General features: G+C 38.5%; 1 protein-coding gene across 1 annotated transcript; it reads right to left on the reverse strand.

Moving 5' to 3' along the window:
* Window positions 1-1,669: 1,669 nt before the first annotated feature.
* LOC121804568 (pentatricopeptide repeat-containing protein At3g16610-like) lies at window positions 1,670-6,529 on the reverse strand. Its single transcript, XM_042204172.1, is given in 6 exon segments — window positions 1,670-1,947; window positions 2,039-2,392; window positions 3,034-5,637; window positions 5,640-5,848; window positions 6,052-6,137; window positions 6,263-6,529. Coding segments are annotated over 4 exon segments (2,631 nt in total). The 5' UTR covers window positions 6,437-6,529; the 3' UTR covers window positions 1,670-1,947; window positions 2,039-2,392; window positions 3,034-3,475.
* Window positions 6,530-13,820: the final 7,291 nt, after the last annotated feature.

Raw genomic sequence — 13,820 nt, forward strand, 5'->3', positions numbered from 1 at the left:
GGGCCAGCGGCCGAGACGCCGAGCCAGATGCCGAGCCAGATGCCGAGACAGGTGCCGAGCCAGTGCCGAGAGAGGTGCCGAGACGGGCACCGAGCCAGATGCCGAGCCAGATGCCGAGACAGGTGCCGAGCCAGTGCCGAGAGAGGTGCCGAGACGGGTGCCGAGCCAGGGCCGAGCCAGACGCCGAGACATGTGCCGAGCCAGGCGGCCGAGACGGTCGGCCGAGGTGCCGAGCCAGGCTGCCGAGACGGTCGCCCGAGGTGCTGAGCCAGGCGGCCGAGACGGTCGGCCGAGGTGCCGAGCCAGGCGGCCGAGACGGTCGGCCGAGGTGCCGAGCCAGGCGACCGAGACGGTCGGCCGAGGTGCCGAGCCAGGCGGCCGAGACGGTCGGCCGAGGTGCCGAGCCACGCCGAGACACCGAGCCTTTTCCGAACCTTTTCCGAGCCAAGTGAGCCGTTTGCACAAGGAGGGTATACCGGGAGTACGAGTGTTTCGGGTGTGTGTCGTGTGCGCGTCGTGGGTGCGTGGTATGCGTGTCGGGTGCGTGCGTGGTGTGTTTCGGACGTGTGTTTTTGTGTGATTGACTTATAAGATGTTGTTAAGTGTGTGTACGTGTAACGTGCTAGATGTTGAAGTCATCCACGTAGGAATCATGCATTGTCGTTTAAACCTCGTCTTTCCTGACTCTAATCATGATTCTCATTTATCTTTCAAAAAGGGTGAACTTTTGCGAGGCAATTGTGGTTGAAGAAGGAAACTGTTTAAAAGCTAAGCAATTGAGGTGGGCTTTTCTACCCTACTATTTTGTGGGTTATCTTTAATACGGACGCTGTTCCGGAAATGTTTATGGAGATGAACTGTTTGTCTTGCCAACTGTTTTGTTTTGAAACCTATCTGAAGTGGTTTACCACATATGTTTAATCGAATTCGGGTCTGTTGGGCTGCGAACCCTCAGGCTAGTGTACACGAGATCGGGAGCCATCTGAGAGCAAGTTGGCCGGTCTAGTTGACCTGGGGTGTGGCCACGCCCCTTGTCACCCGTTGGATCAGATAGTGTATGATGGTGGGAATAAGGGTGGCAATAGCTGAAAATGACTGCGCAGTCGAATTTATGAAATATGTTTTAGTGTACTTGGGTTATTTTCTTACACTTAAAACCCCAAGGTTACACTGATATGGCATGACAAACTATGACTTTGGCGTGTGTCCACTGAGTGCAATAAGTACTCAGCCCTGCATGTTGTTTTCTTAATGTGCAGGTTGAGCGACGATGGGGATGACGGATGTTGAGCAATTAAAGTCAAAATTGTGTTTTTACTTTGCCTTTTGGATGGTGTCGTGTCGTCATACCCGACATTATCTATCTCTTGGTCTGTTCCGCTGCTTTGTAATCCGATACAATGTTTTCATTTAAACTCTGTTTACTTTAACTTTAGAAATGTCGCTACAGTACTTTGTTTTGAAGTAACTTCCTCTAATTAAACGTTTCGGGTCAAGTATTCTTGTTCTCCCCTTTCTTCCCCGCTTCTTTATTCCTCCCCTAGTCGCGGTCCACCGTACTTCCTATCCTTAGGAAATGCGGGCGTGACACTATCATACCTCAAGATATAGCTTTGGGTTTGCAACCAAACCAAACCTATGCGGATAATATCATAATTTTCACTCAGACTAACCTACGAATAATATGGGTTACATTAACCAACGAAAAATTGAAAAAATACAACTCAAAATGGAAAAGTTTGCACACACGTACAACTTGCTTTTAAAAACATAAGGAAATAGGAGTAACTTTTTTTAATTTATTTTTCTATTCTCAGAAGATCAAAATATCCCCTTCACTGCTATAACTCTTTTGTTCTGAAATAGGTACTGCAAACTCTCTCTGTGAAGGGGAAAACAAAACATACCCAAAAATCAGTATACTGACCGGAATCCAGAACTTAAAACCTGCACGGAAACAAATGTCCAAATTAGACATGTAAGATTTACAAGGAAAGCATAGCATGCGTGGACACTAAAATAGAAAAAAGGATTACACCTGTAAGTAGGGTAGGGAGGGCATCGTTCTTGTATTTATTAGCCCTAAATTATTCCACGCAAAAATAACACCAATTACAGTCGGACTTAGCACGATTTGATTCAACACCATGTGAAAAGGGAGCCAGAAGAGACATTCTGTAGATCATGTACCAGGATGTGTGCTCTTCAGAGATGAGAAGACCCGAGATAAAGGTACCTTTGCCGTCAGGTTCTGAACATTTTTCGGTGGCATAAAATGATCAAGGAGCTGGTACCATGCATGTGAACCAGGACCATAGAGCAGAAATCCGTATGAAGACATCCGGAGGGCTCGGGTATAGTCGTGTCCAGAGGAAAGTGTGGTTATAATATCCTGCGAGAGCGAGTTAAGTTCACATCAGAGACTTTGTGCATTCGTTCCTTATGAACATGACAACAGCTAATAGCAACTAATAATATTAGGTATCGACAATTTGAGTCAAAGGAGCGGGCTTCAGAAGGGGAAGTTATCGCAGTCATACGCTAGAGTTTATAATCATTAGCAGAATACTAAAATTCTTGCTTCAGAACACTAAGACTATTCCAGTTTTTCTATTAATGGTACGAATTATAGACCTAGATGCACACACATAACTACACAGAATAAGGCGGTTAACATGTATGCTCAACTATGTTATGTATAAACCAAGGGCCATGAATTGTTGGATAAATCATCATCCGAGATGCCTCGATTCTATCAATCTATTCTCTTTCTAATCCATGACTAAGTTTGATTAGAGGACAAGCAAATGTAAGGACATCAAAGGCTTGATCAGAAACAACTTACAGTATATTTTAGCAGTATATTTTAGCAACCAGATATTACATTGTGAGAAAACTCATGAGTTAATAATAAGATTCAAACATTTTGGACATATGAGAAGACAATCTAAAAACCAAACAAGCCAACATTAAGTTTAGCAATAATGATTAAAAACCCGAAAACAAAAATCAACCATTCTATAAAGTACAAACCTACTTCTCTTCTCCATATTCCGGAGTTGAACCAAAATATGTCACCTCTGATCCCAGAAAGTAGCATGCTGTTGTCCCACGTGTATTAATCCTATGACGGTCTCGTCGAAGATGGCTATTTACGTGCTTGGACTGGTGGTAAAGGACATCCTAGCATGCTCGGCAACCTTCAATCCTTTTTAGATGAGGGCGACCTTACATTCCCAGGATATAAGCATAATACCTCATCAATTTTGGTAGTCTTGCACCCTATATATGCCTGTGAGTTCTCACTTATATATACACAGTTGCATCTAGGGACACAACAAATATCATTAAACGAAACCTTTCATCATTTTCTTGGCGATCATCAAAGATTTACCATGCTCGATGCTGCATAGCAGGCTGCGAGGCGAGTGTTCACCCACAGGCCCAAGTAATCCCACTAAAATCCTCTTTGCTTTCACCAAAACTCTCTGCAACTGCAAGCTCCATTCTTGAAATGGTGAAAACGAGCTGTGTCTCTTACTGTTATTTCTCTCTTAGTAATAGTTGTAATGTATTTTAAGGCAGTATGGCAGTCACCACACACCCTCAAATTCTTGGTAACCATGATAGTTTTGTCGGGTTTAAGGCTAATGATCCCATATGCAACAGCAAGTTTCTCACTGTGATAGAGGAGCATCTTTTCCTTCTCCTCCTCTTCGACGTCATGGTAAACAAACTCAGACTCTGCAGCGTAGCCTAATCGTTTCATCTCAGACATGAGCTCCTCCAATTTCTTATATATTTTACGTGATTCTTGGTGAGACCAATCTCCGCCAACAAAGCCATGAACAACCCCATTCACCTCAATCCAGCTGCATCCAGGTCTTTTCTTGAAGCCCATTTCCTTCTGTTGGATTCGTATATTTGCAGCATCATCCCATCTTTGAGCAGTGGTGTACAAATTACATAACAGAACAAAATTTGCAGTGCTTCCAGGTCCCAAGGTTTGAATATTCTCAGAAACTTCCTCTGCAAGTTGAATATTTCGGTGGATCCTACAAGCCGCTAGTAAGGAATTCCATACATGAGCATCGGGCTCAAATGGCATCGTGTTGATGAGTTTATGTGCCTCGTCCAAGAAGCCAGCACGGCCCAATAGATCCACCATGCAAAAGTAGTGATCCATCTTGGGCACAATGTTGAATTCTTGAGTCATGGTTCGAAAGAGATGTTTCCCTTCAGCAACGAGCCCCGAATGGCTGCAAGCCGACAGCAACACAATGAAGGTTATTTCATCCGGTTTATAACCCCCATTCTTCATATCCTCGAACAGCAGAATTGCTTCCTTGCCAAGCCCATGAATTCCATAACCAACAATCATGGCATTCCACGACACCACATCCTTCTCGTGCATCCTGTCAAATACGCTCCTTGCAGCTTCCATCTTGCCACACTTACTGTACATGTTGATCACAGCATTGCAAATTGAGACATCTGATGTGAATCCACGAACAATTGAGTAGCTGTGACCACATACTCCATGTTGAAGGGCTGCTAGATAAGAGCAGGCTGGCAAGAATCCCATCATGGTTGCCAATTCTGGTTCAACGCCTACAACCTGCATTTTTTGAAAAAGCTGCAGGGCATCCTCCGCATAGCCATTTTGAACACAACCCGATATTACAGCACTGAATGAAACAGAATCCTTAACCTGCATACCCTCAAAGAATCCCATTGCATCATTTATCGATCCACATTTTGCATACATCGAAACGAGTGTATTACCCACCATAATATCAAATAACAATCCTAGCTTGATCATGTAACAGTGCATCTGTCTCCCCATGCTCAAATCATTCAGCTTAGCACAACCACGAACAATTGTCGCGAGCATGACCGGAGAAGGACTCCCACCAACTTCCACCCTCATTTTTCTGAGCAATTCAAAGCCCTCTAGCATAGAACCACAAGTAACGCAAGCCCCAACTATAGCACACCAAGTAACCTCATTCTTGAATACCAACGCACGAAATATCCTCATTGCATAAACAAGCAAACCACATTTCCCATACATATCCAAAATCCCAGTTCCAACTACGATATCACGATCAAAACCTCTCCTCAAGCCAAAACCATGTAAACTCTTTCCCTCCTTTAGCCTACTTGTCTCCCCGATCACAGGCAAAATTGCTGCGACTGTTGAAGAATTCGGTTCCAGCCCCCTCCGTTGCATCTCCAAAACCGATCCAGTTGCATCCAAATACATCCCATTCGACGAGAACCCAGAAATCATCGCATTCCACGCCACAACATCTCTTTCAGGCATTTCATCGAACAGTTCCCTTGCTTCCACTAAACACCCACACTTAACATAGAAGTTCACCAACGCTGTACACACGTAAACATCTTTGTCGAGATTGTGTCTTTTCACATGCCCACGAATCTTCACGCCGGTTTCTATATCGTGCAAAGCAGAGCAAGCCTTGAGCACGAAAGTGTACGTGTATTTGGTGGGTTTGATCCCAGAATCTATCATTTCATCGTACAATTGAACGGCTTTCTCAAATGGTCCGTCCCATGCGTAAGCCCTAATCATTTGGTCCCATAATATAGTCTTGTTTTTCCTTCTGGATGCGCAATTTTGTCGAACACTCGGCGTGCAAGTTGAGGCCTTTTGCATGAAACGTAGAGAAGAGTGAGCATGTCCAAGAGAAAGGAGTTTGAGCTTAAATCTTCGGCACAAAATTTGAGAAGAAATTGATGAACAATTTTTCCTTTCTTGAGCGATTTTGATTCTATACAAGTTTGAAGAAATTGCATGCATTTATCAATGGTTGAGACCGTTCCCCTATTTGAAATCATGCTTTACTTTAGGTATAAGAAACACTGGTTCTAATCGCCCGATTATCCACACTATCAATTAGAATTGGAATTTAGCACATTTAAATTAATGATTTACAGCAGAACAATAGCGATTATCAAACAATGAACCATTACTACCTATTGAAGAACCAAATTCCCAACAGTAAGTTTTAACAATAGAAATGTTACATGTTCGAATTGCCGGCGATTCTCCTCTCGGCTTCTCTGACGCACTCCAGAACCACCGGCTTTCCGTTATCATCACGATAAGCAGCCTTTCACCGAGCAATGCAAACACATACAATTAGGAAAGGGAAAAAGAAGACCGTGATTTAATCAAAATTCACCAGATTCATGCATCCGAAAAATCAAACAGAGGGAAAAGCGGCGAAATACTCACAACGCCGACACTGACTTTTGCAGGACTAGGATCGGCGAGGAAAGCTTCGGTAACGCCGAGGATGGGATCCTTGGGAGCAGGCTCCACGTGGCGCCACCACGCCGTGGACAAGGATCGCGCAGCTCCGGAGAAGGCGAGACGACACGATGACCCGTCCCGAATGAGGTGTGCCATTGGAGATGGAGTGCGGCGGCGCAGCAGCGAACGACAGCCAGAAATGGGAGTTTTTCGTGTCTGTGAAGTACTGTACTCGCTAATTCCAGAGACATTAAGTCATTTCGGTCTCATATAATATCAGTCCCATTTCACTTTTCACTTTTACATAGAGTAAGTCACATTACACCAATTTATTTTATTTTATTTTATTTTATTATAAAATTAATATATAAATGAAACTCATAATCCACTAATTTATTCAATTCACTTTTCTTTATATTTTTTAAAATTAGTGACCACACTAAATATGATTTTTATTATGGGACGGATGATGTATATTTTTTTCTAAACGAGACGAAAAAGATGGAGTATCACTTTTATAGAAATTTAAAATTTTAATATAATTATTTATATGATTAAATTAGATATTATATTAATATACTATATAACATGAAAATAATAGGAGTACAAAGGAAAAACAAGAAGATTCAGATCTCATTTATGATATATAGGATGATTAAAAGGGAAATATTAATAATTAAAATATTTTTGTCCAACAAATAATATGTTTCCAAAATTTATACTAAACAAAATATATTTCCCAATATTTCATTTAATATTAGTGATAATTATTTTATTTTTTGTAATAAATCTACACATAATATAAATAGATATTTTTATCCAAATTATGTATGGAAAAAAAATCAATAACATATATGAAAAATAGAGATAAGACATTCGCAATTAAAATTATAAAGATAAATGAATTTGACATTTATGTGTTTTAAGTTCAGGGGTAAAAAATGACATCAAATAATATTTTATATTTCTAGAGATATGTAGCAATATTATTTCAAGTTTAGAGACCTAAAAGGGTAAAATGCATTTTCTAGGGACTATTGATGAGGTTAGTAATTTAAATTGGTAGTATTAATTATCCAAAGGTAGCGCTAACTCAATTATCAAACTAAGCTGTGAATATAAAAGCATGATGTTTATTATTGTATGATGACTATATAGAGGAGTTGTTCATAATTATACCTCATGATATGGATTTTGAAATTATTGTTCGTATTATTATTCAAAACTTTTATACGTGAGCATTCATTCTTTTAATTTTTTCTTATAATTGCAGAAACGTTTTATAACAGTTTGCAAACATCAAATGTTCCCCTACTTAATGAAACCAACTTATCTAAATGAAAGGAAAAGTTGAGTTTACCATGGGAGTAATGAACTTGTGGATTTTGACGACGGTTTTAATACTTACTACATACTACACCTTAGCCCCAAGGATTGCTAAACTCTTGGGGAAAACAAGCAACATGCGCCGAACAATCAAACACGGCCAAACTTAAATTAAAATGGTCAGCAAACATTTATATTACAGATCACAAATCGTCCATTACAGAAACTAAAACAACCATTACATAATAATATATGTTCATTATGTGTATCAGTTAAAAACTGCTACCTAGCCGATATGATTTCTAAACCTTAGATGAATGACTTAACTCGTGGACTTTGATGACGGTTTTAATACTTATTACATACTACACCCTAGCCCCAAAGATTGCTAAACCCTTGGGGAAAACAAGCAACGTGCGCGAACAATCAAACACGGCCAAACTTAAATTAAAATGGTCAGCAAACATTTACATTACAAATCACAAATCGTCCATTACAGAAACTAAAACAACCATTACATAATAATATATGTTCATTATGTGTATCAGTTAAAAACTACTACCTAGCCGATATTATTTCTAAACCATAGATGAATGACTGAAACTCGTGGACTTTGACGACGGTTTTAATACTTACTACATACTACACCCTAGCCCCAAGGATTGCTAAACCCTTGGGGAAAACAAGCAACGTGCGCCGAACAATCAAACACGGCCAAACTTAAATTAAAATGGTCAGCAAACATTTACATTACAAATCACAAATCGTCCATTACAGAAACTAAAACAACCATTACATAATAATATATGTTCATTATGTGTATCAGTTAAAAACTACTACCTACCCGATATAATTTCTAAACCCTAGATGAATGACTGAAACTCGTAGACTTTGACGACGGTTTTAATACTTACTACATACTACACCCTAGCCCCAAGGATTGCTAAACCCTTGGGGAAAACAAGCAACATGCGTCGAACAATCAAACACGGTCAATCTTAAACTAAACTATGAAATTGTATAACACATATAAACAAAAAATAATTCGAAAACCTAATTGCAATGAACAATTACTCCACCAATTCATTTTTTAATTGAAGATATCAGATTAATTATCAACAAAGTAACAAATTAAATTACCTTATTCCATTTGGGAGTTGCCTCTTTGCTAGTTGGTGGAAGGAGGGAGTGTATTCGTTTGGATTTTTCCGGTTGCAGATTGACGTTTGGCTTTTGTGCTTGGTTAGGAGATGAGGCCAACTAGTTTCAGCGTCAATGGAGAAGTTACGCTGAAAGTTTAGGGAGAGATGAAGAACAACAATTGTTCAACTAATTGGAAGCAACGAAACTATGATTCATAGACTACAAAATCGGCGCATAATGGATCCCATAAGTGATCGCCGTAATTATATCGTAATTAAGGAAAACAAATCCCACAAACAAAAATAGAGCGTGAAATATGGGAAGGGAATAACTAGCGAGAAATTGATCTTCCATTCTTGCCCTTTTCATTTTTATTAGTAATTAAACTAATTACAAGTGGCATCAAAATCACCCATCAGATATGGAAATTGAATGACCGAGATTAAGAATGGACAATAGAATAAAAAATGGAAAAAGGATATGAATACATCTCTATAGAGTTGTGATCAATGTCGAACCAATTTTAAAGTCCGAACTAGAGACCAAATCTGGGCCATTAGATCTAGTTTTTTGATGAGATGTGCTGCTGTGTAAATTTTTCGGTCTTCATTACAAGCCCATTTTACTTCATTGTATAGGTTTATTACTTCATTTCGTACGTAATACCTTGAAACTACAACATATTTTTACTTTCTTCCAGTAGGTTTTGAAATGATTCAACATATGTTTTATTTGAATTCATTGACCTGAGTTTTTACTTTATTTATATTAAAAAATGCAATTTATTCAAGTGCGTTTATTACTTCATTCAGAAACGTTATTACTTCATTGGATAAGGTTTTTACTTCATTCCAGTAGGACATCAAATGCTTCTACACATTCTTCATTCCAATAATTTATTACATCATTCCATGTGTTTATTACACCATATCAGCGTTGTGGCGGTGGTGATAGATATTGTAGAGAGAAAGAACGGCACGCGACGGCGAAACCGCATTTACGTACTGGAATGAAGTAATAATCCTACTGGAATGAAGTAAAAACCTACTGGAATGAAGTTAAATCTTCGTAACATGTTAGTATGACTTATTTACCTTCGGATGAATTAAAATAGGCTCGTGATGAAGGTGAAAATAATTGATAAATTTGTGTCTCTCATCCATAAAAAACTAGATCTAAAAACCCTAATTTGGTATGGTTCGGTGGTTCGGTCTTTAAGAGTGGATTTGTGAATAATGAGACTCCATCTCTCTCTCTCTCTATATATATATATATATATATATATATGTCCATGATCAATTGAGATTTTTTAAGCTAATTGAGAAATGAGATGCAATCTCAGCCACTCATTTTTATTAAATGAGTGGTCCAGATTTTGCCACACAAAAAATATTTTTAAATTAATTTATTCTAAAGGGTATAATGGTAATTTAAGTTAGAAACAAATGAAAGACGTGTGGTTTCCAGCACTCCAATTCCATTCCCAATTTTCCTCCAATTCCATTACCAAATTTCCTCCATTAAAGCAACGCCTGCACCAAATCTTCAACCAATTAGCCAATGGAAGGTGTTTCTGCCACCGTCTACCGAGGAAGCTCATGAGAAGATTATCCAAAGTAGGTGACTCGTCGCAGTAGTGGCTGCTCAGATCGGAGTCGCTGCGGAAGCGCTCCTCCTCCGGCTGCGTTCCGGAGGGGCACCTGCCGGTGTATGTCAGGGACGAGATGGAGCGATTCGTGGTGAGCGCGGAGTGATTCCAACGCTTTCTGATTCAATTGATTCGAAAATTAGAATACAGATGATTTCAACGATCTCTGATTCGACGATTCCTCAGCATATCAATTTTTGAAAAAAATGACTAATTCGACGGAGTTTGGTTCAATCTGAAGTTTTTAGGTTGATTTTATCGACTTTGATTCTGTTTTTATGCTTTATTTGTTGATGCCCAGTCGAATTTGTTCCTAATCAGTTTTTTTTGCCTTTTCATCTTTAGCTTCGAGTTCAATTCGTAATCAATACCTAAGGTGTTATCTGATGGATTCTTCATCTTATTCCGAGTCGACGTTGACGAATGGTGAAGGTAATTTGGATTGGTTTTCATTAACATGACTTTTTTGTACTTTGTTGGTGAATTATACTCCGTTGACATAAATGCACAGTTGTTGATATTTGAATTGATGTTCTGTTGACATAAATGCAAATCTATTGACATCACTACTAGAAAAATTGCTTCTCACTACACTTTTTTTATCACACTTTATAAAAAGTGCCAGCATAGATGTACTATCTACACATTAGCTTTTCACTGCACTTTATAATATATTGTTACTGCACTTCAACATAAAAAGTGCCATCATAGATGTACTATCTGCACACTACCTCTTACTACAGGTACCCGGTGCTGCACTTCATCAAGTGCCATTATAGATGAAGTGTCAGCACAGTAATTTTCTAGTGACAATTTTAAGTGCCATTACAAGCCAATTTTCTAGTAGTGCATGATGTATGTTACATGTTAAATATTCTATATAGTTATACTCTTTGACATTTTGTTGACATACAAAATAGTTGTATGCAAAATGCACTCTCCCCTGGCTGAAGAGCCCCTGCTGTGGTGTTTGTTGGTGGAGGAAGGTGTTATGGGTAGGGTTGACAGTCCATGATAGGATGTCTAAGATGTTGGTGTTGGTGTGTTGGTGCTGCGTATTTTGAGATTTTGATTCTGGTGTGGGTCAGTTAAGATATGCTAGTTGACATTATGTTCTGGTTTGAATTGATGTTCTGTTGACATAAATGCAAATATGTTGACATGATGTATGTTACCTGTTAAATATTCTATGTAGCTATACTAACATTTTGTTGACATACAAAATAGTTGTATGCAAAATGCACCCTCCCCTGGCTGATGAACCCCTGCTGTGGTGTTTGTTGGTGGAGTAAGGGGTTATGGGTAGGGTTGAGAGTCCATGATAGGATGTCTGATATGTTGGTGCTGTTTATTTTGAGATTTTGATTCTGGATTCTGGTGTGGGTCAGTTAAGATATGCTAGTTGACATTATCTGTTTTAGGTTGTTGACATATTTTCCTATTATGTTGTAGGATATGTTATTCCAATTTGCAACGCTGAGTTGAGGCCCTATGAAGGTCAAAAATTTTCTTCATTTGAGGAGGGAATTTCCTTTTATGAAAAGTATGCTCAAGAGGCTTGTTTTGATTGTCGAAGATTTGGAAATAGGTCTAGTGGTGGTGTTATTACTTTTTCAGTATGTTGTTTGCAACAGACAAGGTTTTCATACAGTTGATCCGTTGGATGTTGATGTAAGTATATCTGAGGATGTGAACGTGTCAGATGATGATGAAGTAACTTCAAAGAAGAAACGCCGTGGCACAAAAAGGTGTGCATGTGGAGCATGGATCAGTTTCAAGTTTTTTTTTTCTGATTGTGGTGTTAAATATTATCTTGTGCATCAATTCCTTGAGGAACACAATCATGCTATGGTTGACAAAGATCATAAGAGATTTATGAAAGGAAGTCGCAGTATGAATGATGTTCATCACAAGTTTGTTGAAAATTGCACCAAAGCTAACATCGGTCCTACTTCAACTTTCAACTTATTAAAGGAGTTTTTTGGTGGTTATGATGTTGTTGGGTGTACGTTGAATGATGTTAGGAATTGTTCTCGTGATATTAAAGAGAAACTGAAAGAAGTGGATGTTCAAATGATTCTAAATCAGATGCAAGAAAAGAAGAAAATTTGTGAAGGATTTTTTCACAAATATCAAAGGTATGTGAACTGTTTCCTATAGATATTTCAGTTTATTTGTCATATGTTGCTCAAACAGGACGACGACATTCTCTGTATCTAACAAAAACACTTATGTTTAGTATATTTCAATTTTGTGTTGACATAAGCTACATAGGCTGTTGACATGTTACAGATTTAGTGTTCATATAATTTATATAGGATATTGACATGTTATATGTTTGCAGGTTCTAACGAAGATGGCAAGCTACAGATTGGTAACAGATGTCATGGACGTTACTTTGGTCTATATCAACGCGCTTTTAAGAATAAAAATCATCTGATTGCATTGGATAATTTGCTTGCGGGTATTGGTCCTTAAATTTTTACTGATGACACTACTGGATCTTCATCGGTTGATGAAAATGATTCCATCAAGAACATATATAGTATTGTTGTACCTGAAGAAATAACTGCACATGCTCCAGATGTGGTTAGTACAAAGGGAGGTGCAAGTGACAAGAAAAGCAGGATTAAGTCAAGCATAGAGAAAGCAATTGAAAAAGCAAGTAACCTTCATAGGCGTTGTGAAAAGTGTTATAAAGTGACTGATCATAATGCCAGGAGTTGTGGCAGAAAGTAGACATAATTGTTCTTTTTTTAACTAACAGAGTTGTTTTTTAGTTTTAACATATGCTACAAGTTATTGACATTTTCTTATTAGTTGTTGATATTTGATTTTGCTCTCTATTGACATTCTATTGTATGATTTTGTTTTTTAATTTTAAGATTTATTTTCTGAGTTGTACACACTTTATTCAAGCTGTTGACATTTGTGTATAAGTTGTTGACATTTCAATACAAGTTGGAGTCAGGCTTGCCTCTGTGCTCCTCGCTGATGAGGGGGTCCAGGCTGCCTCAGTCCTGCCTAGAGGGGTAATTACAATTACAATTCATGTTTTTAAGGTTAATTACAATTAAAAATTATGTCAACTATATATACTAGCCATGTCAACAACTAATATAACTATGTCAACTATGGTGCATATCGTGTCAGCGGCACATACATGTCATGTCAACTACCGTACATATCGTGTCAACTACACGTACAAGCCATGTCAACTGTGTTACAAGACATGTCATCTACACGTACAAGCCATGTCAACAACAATCATAGTTGTTTTTTAGTTGTTAACATATGCTACAAGTTATTGACATTTTCTTATTAGTTGTTGATATTTAATTTTGCTCTCTATTGACATTCTTTTGTATGATTTTGTTTTTTTAATTTTAAGATTTGTTTTTTGAATTGTACACACTTTATGCA

The sequence above is a fragment of the Salvia splendens genome, chromosome 5, assembly GCF_004379255.2.
Source record: "Salvia splendens isolate huo1 chromosome 5, SspV2, whole genome shotgun sequence".
NCBI classification, from domain to species: Eukaryota; Viridiplantae; Streptophyta; class Magnoliopsida; order Lamiales; family Lamiaceae; genus Salvia; species Salvia splendens.